At 37.6% G+C, this 19,951-nt stretch overlaps 1 protein-coding gene across 2 annotated transcripts in view; it reads left to right on the plus strand.

The window, feature by feature from the left end:
- chd5 (chromodomain helicase DNA binding protein 5) overlaps positions 1-19,951 on the plus strand; it is a 72,965-nt gene that overhangs the window by 15,324 nt on the left and 37,690 nt on the right. For both annotated transcript variants that reach the window (XM_028446013.1, XM_028446015.1), the window contains 8 exons: positions 3,433-3,590; positions 12,798-13,025; positions 13,867-13,985; positions 14,544-14,785; positions 14,868-14,980; positions 16,797-16,926; positions 17,631-17,797; positions 19,115-19,339. In XM_028446013.1, the coding sequence (XP_028301814.1) occupies positions 3,433-3,590; positions 12,798-13,025; positions 13,867-13,985; positions 14,544-14,785; positions 14,868-14,980; positions 16,797-16,926; positions 17,631-17,797; positions 19,115-19,339 (1,382 nt within the window). The remainder of the gene's footprint in view (positions 1-3,432; positions 3,591-12,797; positions 13,026-13,866; positions 13,986-14,543; positions 14,786-14,867; positions 14,981-16,796; positions 16,927-17,630; positions 17,798-19,114; positions 19,340-19,951) is intronic.

The raw sequence follows: 19,951 nt of genomic DNA on the forward strand, positions 1-19,951 counted from the left end.
TAGTAGCTTAGCATTAGCTCTGTTTAAACCTGTTAGTGTGTCAATTATAATTGTAATAGCGTAATTGATCATTCATTCCAATAATGGTGTAATTGTCATTATAATTGAAATAATTGGTTGCTGTCGTAATTGTAATTAAATTGTAATTGAGTTTGGATAATCGACTTAGTATATGTAATTGCATGTTAATTCTGTCAGGTTCTGTTTAGTTTGTTGAACCTGGCGAGACAGACAAATTCTATAAAAATAGTCAACTATAAATAAGCTACATTTCTATGTACAGTTCTACACATATGTAGCTAATAATTAAAAAACTATTAAAATATGTTTCATATCGAGCTTTCCCACATTTTGCCATTTAAAAAAAAATGGAAATTAGGAAGTTTAACAAGATAACACATACTAAAGAAATTAGATATCTGAGATTAGTTATTTGTTTTTTAGTGTATTGTAGTACTTTAGAGTGGATTTAGTGCCCGTTATCATACGAAAAGCTATCAGAAAGCTAACACAAGAGGAAGGCTAACTTTTATTAGCTTATATATTTCAGGCTCAGTAATTTTGATTCATTATTTGAATTAATTGAACTTTAGTAATTGAGAACATGATTGTAATTGGAAAAAAATGCGGGTTACTGTAATCGTAATTGAATTATAATTGAACATGGGTAAAGGGAAAATGTAATTGTAACTGAAAAAATGTAATTGACTCCAACTCTGGTGTCTACAGGATTCCCAGTCTTACCCAGGGGAGTGGTAGACTGCAGGACTTATGTTGGCTGATTGACTGTGATAAAAGAGCTGCATGCATCGTGCCCTCCAGTCGTCTGCTTTGAAACTTAGAGAGAGGGATAGTTGTGCAGAGACGGGACTAGAAACGACAGGAAGACAGGACAGAGACAGGAAGTGAGAGAGAGAGGGAGAGATCGGCCTCTGCCGGGCGTTGCATGTTGATGTTATTTTTTAATGTATTTACTCCTTAGTGACCCACTGTCGCACCAGTAAAGTCTGCTGTGCTCAGCAGCTGCACTGTTTGTGCACAGCAGCAGCTCTGATACGACAAGCAGCAGGCATTTCTACAAGCATTGCAGCCAGAAAACAGGCTCAGTATACAACTACTTCACTGGTCCTCGAAGGGTTTTCCATTTAGCAGCAGGACAGATGCTCCATTAGTTTGGGTTTTTAAGCATGAAGTTAATCCACTCTCAATGAACCATGATTTTACGGGGTTGGTCCTTCGGACACCTGTAGATCGGTTTGTGTTCTCTAAGCTATTTCTTTCTGTTCAAAGCAGGATAAGGGACATGTCTGCACGGAACATTCACTAATGCAGGGATGTCTAACACATTCATGGGCCAAGTACAGACCAGTTTAACCTCAAGTGGGCAGCAGATTATAGGCAGGAAAAACTAACAATTTCAACATTATTGTGCCCTAGTTCGCAAAATTTTTATTAGAGGCACGTGTGGGAAAATAATGTCTGGGCCTGTTATTTTTTAAAGGCCCCATGTTAAGCTTAATCAACTTTTTTGATAAAAGTGCTATATGGGCTTCATACACATGCCCAAAGTGTTTTTTTCATTGATTCCCTCAATCGTTAGTTAGAGGGTGATTTGCTCCTTTCTTACTGCAGGGTGAGCCTCGCTCCAATTTGATGACGCGTTCCCACTTTGATGACAAATTTGACGCAGCACTGAGCAGGAGAAGCCGCGCCTCCAGGAAGCTCTCTGCAATGATTGACATGTAAATAGACACGCCCACGAAGGTCAGCAATTTAGCGTCCTTCACACAGTGCTATGTATGTATTTTCTACAGTCTATGTGTGTACCGGAGAACGCCCCGCCCCCTCGCTCTGTCTCGTGTTCATAAAGCAGCATAAGCTCGACTACGGAGTGGGTGGGAGGAGGGTGGGCCGTCCTCTGGCCCTACGTCACCGTGCGAGGAGGAGGAAGTCAGTGTCCCGTCTATAGACACGCCCACTCATGAATATGCAAAAGTAGGTAGCAACTCAGCCTGTTTGTGTAGAGTTGCTCAGAAAGTGACTTTTCAGAGGCTAAAACTCTGGAAAACACGAGTTTAGGAAAATAAACCTTAAATATTATGTTTTTGGGGTTCTTAGAACAAATGGAGATGGGTGAAAAATAGCATGATATGGACCTAAAACGTTGTTTTTAGGAAAAACTTTACCGACTTAAATATCAAGTGTGTCTTGCTTAAAAAAGCAGAAAAATTGGAGCTTTCTAGTTCCGCTAGTTTTTTTTAATGATATTCAGCACTTTTCCTTTTCCTTTCCACTTCGTTATTGTCAACCGTATCCATGGAAACCCGAGAAAATATTTGTCATGTAAATGAAGGATGTTAGGTATTAGGAGCCATTGAGTTGTACCTCAGTGTGATGGTTGTGACCAACTTTCATGTTTTCCATTCCACTCCTTTACCACAAAAAGGTAACGGAGTAGAAAGACCTTCATCATTCAACCTCAAGGTAAACAAAAACTAGGAAGAATTCACCACTGCTGCTATGTTGCTCATACAACACAGCTAACATGGAACATTATGAATTAACCTTAAAATTTTGTGATTTTCAACATCCCAAATGTGTCCCTAATGAAAATTTTGCCCATATACAGTATGTAAGACACTGACACTATCTGACCAATACTTTACAGATATTAGTCTCTGTAGGATCTTCATTTAAATTTAAGTTTGTGCAACAATTTGAGATAAAAGAATGTTTGCCATCATGTGATATAAGCGCGGGAAAACTGTGGGTGCTGACAAATATTGTGGAGTTTCACTGAATTTGTGTATTTTGAGGGTCTGAGATATCTACAACCAAATTAGTTGTTAATTTACACAAAGTTTCATGTTTTAGCTGTCATTTTTACTTTCTTCTGCAGGCCAAATTGGATGCTCAAAAAGGCCAGTTAGTTTAGTTTTATAGGAATTTTTGTCTTTGCACATTAAGAATTTCTTAATTTGTCCTTATTTTTCCCACATTTGTTTGGTAATTGCACTTATTTAACTGACATTCCTTAAAAAAATATATAATACACAAATATTCCAACCTTCCTGTAAAATTTTAAAATGACTAAACAATCAGTCTAGCAATATATAATTCAAAATGTTCAGGGTCATTTGAGCCAAACATAGGGCAAAAAATATTTTAAGTTGGTCAAAAGTATAATTTAGTCTCCTAAATTGAGGAAAAGAGCTGGTTCCACTAAAAATGGTTATTTTCAAGATTTAAGTAGCTTTAACTACCCTCTGCTTCAATGCTGTACTGTTATATGAACTAAATATAAACTAAAGCTAATTAATTCCAGACACTTTTAGCCTTGTGCATTTTAAATACTCTTATAGTGCAATGTTGGGGAACTTGATTTATGGGGAATAATGTATTCGCATCTCTGCCTGTCCTCTATGACTGCAGATGAGGATGACGAACGTGAACGCAACATTGTTCCCCTCACGCCATTGGATAGCTTCTTCACCGGCGATGAATCCCTCAAACAGCAAAAGAAGAAGAAAACCAAAAAGATGAAAGAAAAAGAAGGGAAGACAGCTGAAGTGAAGAAAAGGAAAAAAGAGGTGAGGCGTAACACACGTAACGCAGACATTTTGGCTGGTTCTGTACTTTCTCGACACTTTCTACTTATCAAACCACAGCTGTGGTGCATCAAAGGTGTTTTTTGCTGCTGGTTTCCTCTGTATTCTAAATAAGATGCAGTGTACAAGGAGTCCATGCTGGGGAAAGGTTGGCTGCAGTTTTTGTGTTAATGCCAGGGTAAACTGTGGCCACCAAGTGCCACTAGTGATGGTTCCAGTTTGTGGGCAGAGGTTGCGTGTCAAAGTCATTGGCATGAGTTCTTGGGCTGTCCTGATGAAACCTTTTCATCTTTCGATACAATACCGATTTTGCAGCTTTGACAATTGGCTGATAACGATGTCGATCTGATACGACATCTGATATTACATGCATTTATGAATTATTTTGCAGTGTGGAATGTTAGAAAAGGCTTGATCAAATGATATTACTCAATAATACTTACAATATTCAGCAACAGTAGGTGTGAGAAAAACTGACCCAATTAACCAATGGGTTACAGACATTTTAACCTTAAACATAACATATATTTTACAACTGAAGTAAGTAAATGTATACACATTTTAAAAATAACCTCAATAAATGTAATAAAAAATTATAATTGCCTTTGCTTCTTCCTACTCCTTTTTGGACAACATATATTGTATGAGGTGTATGGGAGTTTAGGGATTATTTTTGCATTATTGTATATTTTATTTATTATGTTATTAAATTGTTGTTTGTCTGAAATAAATAGATAAAAATAATATGTATTATGAGTGCTATATCAGACATTTTAGATGCAGGCATTTGATTTTTCCTAATATTGGACCGTTATCAATATTGGATTGGGACAGCCTTAATGAGTACCAACACAGCAGTGTTTCCAACTGGTACAAAACAGTTCATATGATGGTTTAGTACCTTGTGTTAGTAGCGAAACAATTTTACAGACCCCTCACTGCAGGTGATTTTATTCGCGTGATTTAAAAATAGTAACGTGTGTTTAACCATAAAAAAGTTATTTCCTATTCAGTACCAACAAGTTGAGAATTAATAGTTTGTTTTGACGAGGTAGAAAAACCTGTCGACAGGAATTCATCGACTTAAACATAGAAGCAGTTTTATGACTCGGCACATCGCCTGTATTTACTATTTTGGTTTGGCTGTTTGATGTAGACCAAATGTGTCAAACTCGTGGCCAGTGGGCCAAATCTGGCCGTTTGCACCATCTAATTTGGCCTGCAGGAAAAAGTAAAAATTACATGGAAAACATGAATCATTGTGTAAATGAAACTCAACACTACTGGTGCTTACTGTATATTACATGATTGCAATCATTCATTTTTAATGTTAAACTCTTGAAAAAACTAAAAAATCTTAGAAAATCCTTAAATTTTACTCACATTAGTTCATGATGTCTTTAACTTATTGCTTCGATTGAGTTTGTTACATATTTTGTAATTTATGTACATTACGAGTCAAACATTTTAGAACACCCTCATTTTTCCAGTTATTTATTGCAATTCAAGTTGTACAAGTCCAGTGAGTAGCTTGAAATGGTACAAAGGTAAGTACTGAACAGCCAGAGGTAAAACATCTCAGGGAACATGAAGTGAGTTAACAATTTAAAGCTGTTCTGCAGCAGTGAAGGTTGAATCAGCCTTGGAAGCTGGTGCTACTAATTCCTACAGGTGTTCCAACTGTTCTTGGTTACTTCCAACCCCCTCTGTCTGCATAAAAGCAGTGTTGGAACACGTTGTGGAACCAAACCCTCATGAGCATCAGGTGAACAGTATTGTTCATGAATTCCATAATTTCTTTTTCGACTCAAGTTGCTTATTTGTTCTATGCTTTCATTTCAGAGTGCAATGACACAATAAACTGAATAATTTTCAGTAAAAAACCTGGAAAAAGTGTGGTGTTCTAAAACCTTTGACCGGTAGTGTACTGTACATGTAGAAATGCAAACTAGGGCACAATAATATTGAAATTACTCATTTTCTTCCATAGACTCTGTAGCCCACTTGTGATCAAACTGCTCCGTGTTTGACCCCTGAACTAAAATGAGTTTGATACATGTGATGTAGACCAATATATACTGTATATTAGGGATGTAACGATTACCTCATCTCATGATACGATTCTCTCACGATTTATTTTACAAAATGAGACTGTAGACAAATGATGACTGAAAAATGTAAAAATTTTTTCTTTGAAAATAAAAATAAAAATACTGTTTTTTTTTAATCTTTCATTGTCAAAATAATCCCTTAATAAACTATGCAAAACAATGCAATTTAATTAAAAATAAATTCTGAATGAAATAAATAAAGAAATAGTACAAATGAAGAAGAAGCCTATTCATTTAAATTCTGGCTCTACAGTAAACTATGCAAAACTGCATAATGGTTCCTTTTTTTTTCAAAGTGCAACTGAAGATGTGTTTTGTGCCTTAACAATTGGACTTTAAAACAAATCCCATATCAAAGAAATAATATAAATAAACAAACTATGGCTTTCATTCTTTCTTTATCACCTCTTTCATTTTGTCTTGGGGAAGTCAATATGCTTCCACACTTCTGATTTAAAACACGGTGGTTCATCCTGAATTTCTATATCTAAATAGCTTGATGCTGTTAAAAATAAAAATTTAAAAAAATTAAAGTATTATCGATGTGAACCGTGACACCTTTTAATCGATTTTTAATGGCCTCATGATTAATCTTTACACCCCTACTATATATTGTTGTGTTAATAATCCATGACAGACTGGTGACCTGTCCAATGTTTACATTGTATTGGTTATTGAAAAAGCAAGTGTAGACTCCAGTAGGTACTTCTGGGAAATAACTGGAAGATAGATACGCTCGAAAAAGTATTTTCCTTCCAGAAAAAAGCATAACTCATCTTTCTTTGTTGTCAAATTAAAACCTGATTCAATATTGTTTCTTTGGTTAATCTGTGGGTAATCATCAATCAAGCTAGCACACACGTTAGCACAGGGGGAACCAGCTAGGAATGGAGCCCAGGCTTGTTTCTGTAAGGCAGAACTGCTAACCGCTACTGGACGGGTTGGACACTGAGCCCTCTGGGCCCTGTGATGATGAGAGGGGACTCCCTCTGACACGCTCTGACTTCATCCCTGTCCTTCTCTTCCTGTTTGCCTCCCACATGATGCATTACCTTCCTTCCTTAAAACCCATGTGTCATTTAAAGCTGTATTTTCTCAATGAAACCTTCTTTGATTGAGTCTCTACTTCTGTTCTCATTAGATCTTTTCTGCTGACAACTCTCCCCACAGGCAGTCATTTTGGGGAAGAATCTAATTTGATTGCGCTATCCGCATTTATCCAATTTTCCTCCCTTCTGAGTTCAGAAACACTCTCTCTTTGTTACTCAGGGGTTGCGACTTCTTCCACGACGTGCAACACACGTTGTTCTTCCTGTTGATCCAAAAAGTCTTTTTGCTTTTTAATAGTTCTCTCTTTCATCTGGATGTTCACTTCCCTCCCCCATTTACAGTATTCAATTTATTTCTATCTCTCTCTCTCCCATCCCTCATTTTATCCCTCTCTCCTTCTTATTATGCATAAATGAGATTTGTCTAGACGGGAGCTATACAGAACAGCTCTGCCACCACACGCCCCTGCATAACAAGCTCGTTATGCAAACGCGTCTGATTGGATGGCACCGTTCCATTGGCTGCCACCCTGATAGCGTGCATGGACCTGTGTGTGTGTGTGTGTGTGTGTGTGTGCATGGAAGAAGGGTGAGCAGCAGAATGTAAAGAAAAGGGGTGAGAGGTAGAGTGAGAGATAAACGATGTTGAGGAGTGAGGGGATAATTTGAACAAATCAAGACGAAAGGGAAAAGGCAGATGAAACGGTGAGGGAGTTTGTGCTGTGGAGTGGGGGGAGTAGTGGGGGGGTATTAGGAGGAGAGAAAAGAACGAGGTGGAGAGAGAGAGAGAGCCAGACACTGCTCAATTTTGGTCTCCATGGCAACACATTCAGGCTGGCGGTGGGGTTGGCGGGCGCTGCAGCAGTCGGAGCTTTTTTCCACTGCACTACAGCGCAAAAATGCCTGTAAGTCTCTCTGTGGAGGCAAATGGGACTGCTGAGCAACAGGCAGTGTGTGAGCACAGCACAAAGCACTGATGTTCATCCCCTGCACACGCACGCACGCACGCACGCACGCACGCACGCACACACACACACACACACACACACACACACACACACACACACACACACACACACAACCCTACACATCTATTCTTAGCTAACACGTTCACACAATACATTGTTATTGCATTGGCACAATTACATGTAGTCAAATGTGAGGTGTGTGTGACAAAAACTCTCTTCACCCATTTTCACTCACACATAGGGCTGGGCAATATATCGAGATTCAAGATATATCAAGTTTTCCATTTTGTTGATAAAGAAAATGACAACATCTCCCATATCAATGTACATAATATATTTTATTGCTTATTTTGTATTAAATACTTGTTTTACAATCACTGCTTTTGCTATTTCTCAGAACAGCATTAAAAGCACATTTAGAAGATCACTGAGTGTGTCCTCACACAGACCTTCCCCTAAACCAGTGGTTCTCAGACTTTTTCTGAATCCATGTACCCCCCTTTGTCTGACAACATTTTGCTCAGAATACTTTGAAAAAACATCTATAGAGCATAATGATGGAATGAATGAGTGATAACAGACATTTTAAAGAATCTCATTATGCAAATAAGTGGAAACAGTATTTAGTGGCTCCTGAATAGATTTTTTTTCCCATAGTATTTATCGTTTTAGCCATTTCCCACCTGATGTGAGACCAAAACTGACCTTTGTATTTTCAGTTCATCTTAATTAAAATGACTTCAATGAACATTTTGTGTGTTTTTTGTGTCATTTAGTGTATTTTGTTGTTTGTTTCATTTTTCAGTATATTTTTCTCTTATTTTGTGTGTTTTTGTTGTTGTTTTTGTGTGTTGTTGGTATTATCAAAATTATTCTCTCTGTGTGATTTTTTTAGTGTCGTTGTAGTTTCTCTGTTATATTTGTGTGTTTTGTAGCGATCTTGTGTGTCATTCTCTCATTTAAGTGTCTTTGTTGTCGTTTTGTGTGTTTCTGATAATAGTAAGTATTTCGTGTCATTTTGTGTATTTTGTTGTTGTTTGTCTGTTCTTTTCATTATTCTGTATATTTTTCTCTTATTTTGTGCGTTTTTGTTGTCGTTATGTGAGTTGCTGGTAATATTTAGTGCGATTATCATTTTTAGCTAAAAATAAACATTATAAAACCCCATATTTTTAATGATTTCATTTGTTAAATTTCTACTCTCTTTCTCAAGTACCCCTGTAGTGCCATCGCGTAGCCCGCCTAGGACTCACTCACATGTGCTGTCCCCTAGAGGAGAAAATGACAAAAGTGGCACATTTTGCGCAACTGTTTGTTAATAAATGAGCCTGTGTGGCTTTTTGATTTTAACCCAGAATTGTCTTTCTGGTTACACTTCATTTGATATATAAATTATTCAAATTTATATCGTATATCGCCATTTTTAGAAAAAATATTGAGATATGAGTTTTGGTCCATATCGTCTAGCCCTAAGTGTGTTACAAAAACACTTGTCTTTTCCCTCTTTGACACACACATGAATGGAATTAGTTTAAAGGCGACATTTCTGATCAAACAAACAACACCTGTTACCAGTTAAATCCATCCAACCCTTCCAGATGTGTGGTATTAAAGCAGCTGGATGCAGCTCAGGCTACAGATCAGCTCTGAGCTGGGATTGGCTTGTCTTCTTGGCTTTGCTTTATAGTCAGTGCATGCTTTAAAGGTGAACACGTGTCCAAGTTGGCTTTCCATCAACTGCCAACTAGTCATCATTTATGTGCCTCTCTGTAGGCAGGGGAATATTTACACTAGCTAAGCAGAGACATTTTCACTTAACGGAAGCAGATTAGGGCCAATGGTGGAGAAAAAGATTTAGCTCAAATCAAGAATAAAGTCCAAAAACAAGATTAAAGTCGAAATTTTGAAAATTAACTGAAAATATAATATTGTGATAAAAGTCGAAGGTTTGCTAATAAAGTCAAATCTACGGAAGCTGACTAGGGCCAATTCACCATATCACAACAAACAGCAGATCGTGGCCGTCTACAAAATGCAGTGTATCGATGAACGCGTTCAACTTTACTTCAAAGTTTTTCTTTCTCCTTTAGCTCATAAACACGGCATTGTAATCACTTTAAGGATTTTGAAGAGATATTGCCAAAAACATCATCTGTTCAGAAAGAAAAACTAGTCACGTTTGGAGAAGGTGGAGCATTCAGTCCGTCTGTGGCTATTGAGGAGCTACGGAAACAGTTTAGGGCCAGTTTGGATGGAGACTGTTATTGTATATAGTGAATTGGCCCTAGTCTGCTTCCATAGATTTGACTTCAATAGCAAACCTTCGGCTTTTATCATGATATTGTATTTTGAATTTATTTTCAAAATTTCGACTTTAATCTTGACATTATACTGTATTTCAACTTTATTCTCAAAATTTCAACTCTAATCTCGACATTTCGACGTTATTCTTGATTTGCACAACATTATTTCCTCCATCAAAATTGGCCCTAATCCACTTCCGTATCACAAACCTTGGTTTAATTAAATTATTGCAAATGACATTGAGGAAGATATTTTTCAAAAACATAAAGTACAGGACATTATGTACTGTATTTTTCTTTCTGGGTTTTTTGTGTGTGGATGGACTTCCCTGTCATGCAGCACTGTTGGAAAGGTTGACAACAAATTTGTTTTCATCAGCTAAATTTTTTAAGTGACAATAATTACACTATAGAGGGTTTTCACCTATGTCCCGTTCTGGGCAGTAACCTGGATGCGTGGCCATATTGGAAGCACTCGGGAGTTAACACTGCAATGGATAAATGTCCGAAACCACAGAAAAGCGCTTCAAAATGCAGGAAAGGGCACGATATTTGGAAAAGTTACGCTTTATTGGTGGTGCAGATCCATACCAGTTGGCTCCCTCGTCTTGAATCAACGACGATGGTTTTAACCCTAACCCAACCTGGGTCATCCTTTTGATAAAGGTCAAACATTTACCTGGAATAGCTCTACATTTTAAGAACTTGCCTGTAGCAGGCTATTAAATGTGGTTATATTAAGTCGATAATGCCACATGCTGTAGCTTGATATTAATTATATTATTATCATCACACTAACACTCACTCATTCCCCCTGTCCACAGCCACCACCATTATAGCTAAGCTTCACACTTGTCACTATACTGGCTTGAAAAAAAAAAAAAAAAAAATGAGTTAAGAGCCACTGCTATCAACACTTCACTTCCCTGACAAGAAATGAGCCGAACAAATTTGGATGTTGTCCAGATATTTGCCTTGTAGATTCTGGGTTAGCTTCGCTAACCACAAGCACCTCCTTTCCTCTGATAACTTTTGACATTGTTCTCCCTGATTTGTTATAACTTTTGGCAGTCTATAAAACTCCAAATATTTTTCACGGTCTGGCTGATTGGTACAGCCAAAAACACGGCAATAATTCACCATTTCCTTTTGTTTGACGTTCGAGATCTGCTTCCTCCAATATGACTTTCAATTTGATGATGCGCCTTGAAAACCCTCTATATGAATGATTATGGTGGAAGAGTTGTCTTCAGATCGAGAGGTTGGGGGTTCAATCCCAATCTATACCTGTCTATGTGTCGAAGTGTCCTTGGGCAAGACACTGAACCCTAAGTGGCTCCCAGTGGGTGACTAGTGCATTGCATCTGTGCCATTGGTGTTTGAATGTGAGTGGGAATGGGTGAATGAAAAAAGTTTACATGGGATTATCTTTCTCTTTTGGATGGTATCCAATCAAAAGTCATTTTGTTGCATGGAAGGCGGGACAAGTAAGTCATCCAATAGGAAGTAAGCCATAGTTCTAATTAACACTGTCATGCAGACATAAAGCTGAATTAAATGTATGACCTGAATTTTGGCAGTGACGCTAACGGGTGGAAGTGAGCTTTAATATCTGTTTGGCAGCTGGCGCTCTAATCTACATCAAAGAGAAGTTAGCATTGCCCAGGTGACATTTCCATTTTGTGAATAGAGAGTCAGTGCCAGTGATAGTGCCAGACAAGCACACTTTAAAAGCTTGGTAATCAGATTCTAAATGACATATTGGTCGCAGCCCACTATATTAAATTACACATATTTTTGAGTGAGATTCCTATAATTACTATTATTCCAATAACACAGCACCGACAGACAGGGCTAATCCAAAGGAAAGAAAACTTGATTTTTATTCAATGTAGACTCAAAACCAATACAAAAGGTACTCCTATGAGTTTAATGACATTTTTAGCATTACATTAATGTGACATATAAATGTTCTATTATTTAACACTGTGTTAAAGTTTATAGGATTTCTTCTCCAAGCTTTCAGGGTTTTATTTATCTATGATATTGTTGGATGCAACATGTTGTCACAGATATGCCAAAGTATTATTCATATTTGTTTTAGCTGATCAGTGCCTAAGGTTTCTAGCATGTCAGTAGGACTCTTGTCAAACTCAAGGCCCAGGGGCCAAATCTGGCCCATCAGAGCATCTGATTCGGCCCCCAGGAGAAAGCAAAAATGACAAAGAAAACATTAATCATTGTGTAAATTACCAAATTCCAATACCAAAATTCAGTTGTAAACTGTTGTTGTAAGAACTGAATTTTTTCCAAAATCCTAGAAGTTAAAAAAATTTTCCACAAAATTTTCCCAAATTAAATATAAATTGGTCAAAAAAAAGAAATAAATCAAAGGATATTCAATTATCTGTCACTTATTGCTTAGATATTGTTGATGCCTTCCATACTTTATGTCTAATTTATAAATGGAAGTGCAAACGTGGGCACATTAATGCTGAAATTGTTAGTTTTCCCGCCTAAAACCATTGACCCACTTGAGATGGAACTCGTCGGTATTTGGCCCTGGAACTAGAATTTGTTCGTAAGCTGTGATTTGTTTATTTTTTAATGGCGACCAGGCAGTATGACAGCACCATAGGATCTTCTCCTGCTTGTTTACAATTATTGAATTGAGTATTTTTTGTCACTTGTGTATTTTTCTACATTTTATATTTGATGACCAGTTTTAATGACAACTTCATCTGTACTTTGTGAAAAGTCTCAGGATGCAGCTCAGCCGCGGGTCTACAGCGACCTGGATGATGCTACGGAGCTTGAACGGGAACGACCATGTCCGGAAATGGGCTCCGAGAGCGAGAACAGCACCTACAGTTCCACCAAGAAGAAGAAGAAGAAACCCAAGGAAAAGAAAGAAAAAAAACCCCGGAAGAAAAAAAGAAATGAGGATGACGAGGAGGATGAGGATAATGAAGATGGCACCATGAAAGTAAGTCAAGAGTCAATGTAAAGACCATGTTTAGGGGTTCGTATACAGATACTATGCTCAGAAACTTCCTTTAATCCTTTGATTTTTGCTGATGTGATTATTCTGCTTAATATTAGTAGTGACAATTGATTAATTGAACAAAATCAAATCTAAATTTTAAATATATATATATATAAAAAAACAAACAATTGATTAATTGACAATCAATTAATCTTGATTTTATTATTGGTGATTGAGTCTTAAATTTCCAGACATTTGCTAATCCTCCCAACTTAGATATTTCTATTTCATGACACAATATTGAACATGCTGTGAGGTGTTACTCTAAAAGAAAAGTCAAATAATTCAGCAGCTGATTGAAGTTAAATGGAAGATCAATAATCAGCAATAAAAAATGGGGAAATTTGGCTGATCCCCACTGATATGATATTGTGTATTTTATACAGCGTTAATTTAGTTTTACATTTACAGTTATGTATATTATGTATTTGGTTAAGGGCCAAAATATATATAAAGATATACATATAAGAATTTCACTGCATGGCATTTTATACAATGGGCATCATTGGGCAAGGTTTACATGAATATTATGATGGAAATAAAAATAGAATTGTTATACAGTATTATAATTATTATTATCTTCAATAATCCCAGCTACTCTTTATTTGTTACACAGCATAACTAACATAATCAAAGACTAATTCTAGAAAAAAATTATTTGGGGTCGCCAGAAATTTTCACATAGTTTGCCTTTGGTAAAGTAGCAATAAAAGGTAAAAAAAAAAAAAATTGAATATTTTACCATTTTATTATCATTAAAGTGTCGTTCTGTTTGCTCTAGGAACCCAAATCCTCCAGCCAGCTGATGCACGAGTGGGGTCTTGAAGACGTCACGTATGGCTTCAGTGAGGAAGACTATAAAACCATCACCAACTACAAGGCTTTCAGCCAGTTTCTCAGGTAAGCTTTTATTCTAGTGTGTGGATCATCTTCTTGTTTCCAACTGCTTTGCTTTGTTTGAGTGTTTCTGTATTTCTTGTAGTCCCTCACTGAGAGTTTTAAATCTCTACAGTAGACTAGACTGCGAAGTGACAGCTAACACGTGGCTCCCTGTGTTTGAGTGGGAACGCTCGGCTGTGGGTTTAAAGAGTCTGTCTCACCTGGGGCTGCGTGGCTGTGCTAAGCCTTTGCTCTGACACAGCGGAGCTAGCACTTCCTGCAGTGCCCACCGTTTGCAATCGGATGCTTTACGAGACGCGCCTGACAGCCTGGAGGCTTTGGGACACGATTGCCTGACCTGCTCTATTTTACAGGCCAGCGTGTCAAACCTCAAGCTGTTGCCTGACAAATCACAAACATGACACACACACACAACACAGCTACAAAGATGCATCTTTAGGGGACACTGGAGTGTAAACAAATGGAGACCGAGCTCCTGCCTGTGCTGAACAAAGCAGAAATTATGTCAATGCAAATCAAGTGTGACATAACAAAAGCCTCCACTTGTGTCTCACTCAGGCCTCTGATTGCCAAGAAGAACCCCAAGATCCCCATGTCAAAGATGATGACCGTATTAGGAGCCAAGTGGCGAGAGTTCAGCGCTAATAACCCGTTTAAGGGTGCTTCTGCCACAGCTGTGGCGGCCGCTGTGGCTGCCGCTGTGGAGATGGTGACCGTGGCACAGCCGACATCTGTCTGCAGCGCTCAGATCAACTGCCAGCCCGGGCCAATCAAAAAAGCCAAAACCAAAGAGGGAAAAGGTGACTTAAGGATCTCCGAGACACTTCTTATAAATGAAAGCAAGAACCTTACACTGTTAACACTGAGTTGTTCTTTCCCCAGGGCCAGGAGTAAGAAAGAAAAGCAAACCTGTTAAAGAAGTGAAGAAGAAAGCCAAGCCCAAGAAGACAAAATCAAAGTTGGGCCACAGTGTGAAAAAGAAGAAAGCATCTTCGGTATGTCTCAGGGTTTAGCAGAGATTATTTCATGAGGCTCATTTTTGTTTTTAAGGATGCTTTAACATACACTTCTTTGGTCCGCACCAGGTTTCGTTTCCTCGGATAGTCCAGTGTTGTGCCAATCTACTTCCCCCATCAAAATCGGCATCCCCTGCAAGCACACATGCATTCTGCAAAGGTGGATTTACGTTGTTAGAGACTTTTAATCCCATAATCTACATTGTTGGACGTTTAAATGCTTTTAATCCTTATGTATTATTTTTATGCTATCCTATCTGTTGTCTGGGTGATTTAAAACTGCCAGAAAGTGTATCCCTCCATGCAACTTTACTTTCTCCTTCCTTAAGTTACAGGGGGTCTGCTGAAAATTTCAAACTGTATTCTGGACCTGCCAAAATAAGTCCAAAATACAGCTTAAATGTTCAGCAACCCCTGTTACTTAAAGAAGGAGAGAGTAAAGTAGCTCAAATTAGACAGTGTTATTATTTTTATTTATGATGTTCTACATGATATATCATACAACACTCGATACGTGTGCTTTAATATGGGAGATACACTTTAACATGGAGGGGTAGACTTTATGGTAGTTGTAAATCAGTAAGTTAAACAACAGATAGGATATAATAAAAAGGATATAAAAGGAATAAAAGCATTTAAAAGTCCAACAAGATTGAGTGTATATCCTTTAAAGGGAAGGTAATGAAATAAAACATGGAAAGTAATTGGTTGCAACGCGCCAATAACCAAGAAAGAAGAAGAAGAAATGTCCAACAACCGGTTATGGCATTAAAAGTCTCTAATAACGTAGCTTTGCTTTCGCTGAATGCATGCACGCTTGCTGGATTTGTCAGGAAGGAGTAGATTAGCACAATACCGGTCAGTTTGCGATGGTGTGAAAGCTCAATAAAAGTCTGGTGCAGACCAAACATACAAAGTTTGGTCCACTGTCTCGGTTCGCCTCAAGTGAAGCCTGGTGTGGTTTTTATGATGTGAGAAAGCAAACCCGGACTACATATAGGAAGTGGGACCAAAAACAGGACGCAATGTTGAAACAATGAGCGTGTTCACTAAATAAAACGGCACAGGGACCGAAATGGACCAACAAATTACAAAGATCAGGACCGCAAAGATTTAGCACTGCTCCATTTTACCTGACCAAAGTGTGGTTTTGTTCATTTTATTCTTCTTCTTCACTGGAGTGTTGACAGTATTTCACTCAGAAGAAGAAGAAGGCGGAAGTATTCTGTCCAGTAGGCGAGTAACAGGTTTGACCGTGTGACATTGTTTAGAAAGTTTAGTGCACTTGGCAAAAAGCAGTGTGAAAGCGAACCAGACCATACTATGTTATGGTTTCATTTATTCAGGCAAAGTTTCTTCAGGAAATAGACTTTGATCTCCTGACTTGTTTCGGCTGCCAACTGTCAGTCTACTGATTGCTTTGATGTATCCCCATGAGTTATTTCATAAGGAAAGGAAAGGGATACATCAAAGCGATCCGTAGATGCCTCTGAGGAAGACTGACAGTTGCAAATCAAAACATTTTCAGGAGATCAAAGTCAATTTTAAAGTTAATTTCCTGAAAAAATGAACTTGCTGGAATTATCACGCAAACCAGTCCAAAAAAATGCAATGTCTCCACCACGCTATATATATATATATATATATATATATATATATATATATATATATGTGTGTGTGTGTGTGTGTGAAAACACCCTACATTTTCAGTGACAATAAACTGACCCGACTGATTACTTTATGATGACGTGTCGTGCCATGTTCATCACTTTGTGTGTTTATGTTTTTTTTCCAGAGTGATGAAGACTTCCTGGAGGAGTCTGACTTTGATGACATCAGCCTTCACAGTGCCTCTGTGCTTTCTGATATCTCCGGCGCCGCCGCCGCCAAAAAAAAAGCCAGACGTGGGCGGAAGAAAAGGAAAAGTATGTTTACTATCGTCTATTTCCTTCCAACAAATATCTTTTAAATCTCTCAGGATCAAACAGTTGATTTGGTGTGAAATGAAAATGCGTTTTTGAAGCCTCATTTAATGTGTGATTACTTTTTGAGGGCAGATGGTCTTGGATGGCAGCTTCTGCCTTCACAAACATTTTTATTAAATTGAAACCTGGCCAGTCCATCTAAATCACGTGTCAAACTCAAGGCCCGGGGGCCAAATCCGGCCCGTTAGAGCATCAAATTCAGCCCGCAAGATAAAGTCAAAATTACAGAAAACATGAATCCTTGTGTAAAAATACCAAGCCATTTTAAATTGCAAATTGTTAAAAAAGAAAATATTTTTTTCTAAATCCTGACATTTTATAAAAATTCTTCCTCAAATTTTACCCAAATTGAATGAAAATTTGTTACAAACTTAAGGAATTTTAAATATTTGATATTGCCTGTAACCTCCATTACTTTACATATATTTACAGGGCAGAAAAATGTTGTAATTGCTCATTTTCTCGTCTAAAATCTGTGGCCCATTTGAGATCAAAGTGGTCCGTATTTGGCCTTTGAATTAAAATGTTTGACACCCCTGGTCTAAACTTTTTAAATTAGCAATGCCCACAAATATTAGCTTTAGTAGTAATATTTCCTGATGTAAAAATCCATCTTTGCTTGTATATTTCTGCACATCCTGCAGAGGAGGACGGTGACGGCTATGAGACGGACCACCAGGACTACTGTGAAGTCTGCCAGCAAGGTGGGGAGATCATTCTGTGTGACACCTGTCCCAGAGCCTACCACCTGGTGTGTCTGGACCCCGAGATGGAGAAGGCCCCCGAGGGAAAATGGAGCTGTCCGCATTGTGTATGAGCATCAGATTCACAAACTCTGGCCATGTTTAAAGCTCTTAAATAAATACTGATATCTATTAGGAAGTGAAGCAGTACTAGTAATAGTCTTTATACATGACATAGCAGCACAATAAATGTAGAATATACATGAATTAGCTGAAGCAGTTTCTGTGGAGGTATTCCAATATTGTTCAATACTTTAACAAAAAATATAAAGATGCTGGAGATGGACATTTTTTATCAGATAAAAAAGATGTAAAACATTTAAAATGCCACTCAAAAGTTCGTTTTGATCTCTACTGTAAAGACTCTCCTTTTGGTGTTGTCAGAAAGGTTTTGCACATTGCATTGTGGGATGTGGAGTCCCGTATAGGGATGCATAGAAGTTTTTTCTTTTTTTTTTTTACCTTGTCTGCACATGCTGTCAAAGGTCAACACTATATATGTAGTGCAATCTTTTTGCGACAGCAATGCATGTTTTATTATTGCAATTAAATAAATAAGTTTATTTTATAAATGTAAATTAAATAAATACATTTATTTTATTGCTTAATTGTGACCATCACCAGCCCTCCTTAAGGAAGAGTTAGAAAAACTTTAGTAGAGAGAGAATACAAAAAGAGATAGTAGTGTTACACCCACGTGAGGGGGAAGGGAACAGTGAAGAGAGAGTCAGGGTGGGACGATGGAAGGGATGGGGAAGAGTCAACTATTTTCAGGTGGGAGTGCATAGTGATGCATAGAAATGTTTGATTTCGAACATGAACACAAACAGCAGTGCATTTACCACAATGAGATGATGATAATAATAATACATAAAATAATAGAATAAAATGAGAAAATAAAACAAAGCAAAGAGAATAAATGGTTACAAAGGAAGACAGTGAATTCCCTTGACACCATTTTTGTTTATTTCCCATCTTATCGCCTCGCTCCATGAGACGTTTTATTTCAGCCAGATTTACATCTTTCTATGTAAATTTAAAAATAAACATCCGCTATTGTTTTGCCACAACTTACAGTTGAGTTTTTGGTGGCAAACGCAAAAAATTACAGTAAGAATGACGTGAAAACACTTCTGTGTATCTGTCTATGGGACTCCACATCCCATCATGCAATGCGCAAAACTTTTCTGACAAAAGTCAATGTGTGTGTTTGCAGTGGAGATTAAAACAAACTTTCGAGCAGCAATTTTAACATTTTAACTATTTTTTCCTGACTATTGATCTTTGTCTTTATCTGAAATAAAGTGTCAGTTATGTTCTTGTCAGTTTTTAATGCCTTTTCGTGCTTAAAAATCTAGTTGAATTTTTCTCATTGTGCCGCTCAGGAAAAGGAGGGAATCCAATGGGAGGCCAAAGATGACGAGGATGAGGAGGAAGAGGAGGAGGCCATGGGCGAAGAGGAGGACGACCACATGGAGTTTTGCAGAGTGTGCAAAGACGGAGGAGAGCTTCTGTGTTGTGACACGTGCACGTCATCCTATCACATTCACTGCCTCAACCCACCTCTGCCTGAAATTCCCAACGGGGAATGGCTGTGTCCTCGCTGTATGGTGAGATGATCTATATTCACACTAACCTTTTCTTTCGTGGACAGGTTTTACTGTAATATTTGATTTCTACCTTCAGTTTGTTTTATTTATTAATTTGCCTCTACAAGAGAAGTTGAAGTTTCAATTCAGAAATTCCAAAAAGTAAAAAACCTTTATCATCAGCAGTCAGAGCAAAGAATTTTTAACGCTTCAGTAAACAAACAGAGCCTGAAATGAGCAGATAAAGAAGATAAAAACCTGATTGAAGAAATAGTCCAGCAATAACGTTTTTAACATCTCGGATCCTTTTGTCTTAATAATATTTCTAGGGGTGTCCCGATAAAAACTTTTCCACTTCCGATACGATACCAATATAGCTGCCTTTGTGATTGGCCGATACTGATCTGATACAATATCGGCACGAATCATACATACTTGTATTACTTGGTTTTTAGTGTAAAATGTGAGAAAAGGTTTGATCAAGTGATATTACTCAAACACAGAACAATAGTCAGCATCAGAAATTATGAGAAACAAAGGCCGATTTGTTATTAACCAATGGGTTAGAGACATTTTAACTTTAAACATAAGAATATTTTACAATTGAATAAAATAAATTAGATCCTAAAAAAT

The sequence above is a fragment of the Gouania willdenowi genome, chromosome 5, assembly GCF_900634775.1.
Source record: "Gouania willdenowi chromosome 5, fGouWil2.1, whole genome shotgun sequence".
NCBI classification, from domain to species: domain Eukaryota; kingdom Metazoa; phylum Chordata; class Actinopteri; order Blenniiformes; family Gobiesocidae; genus Gouania; species Gouania willdenowi.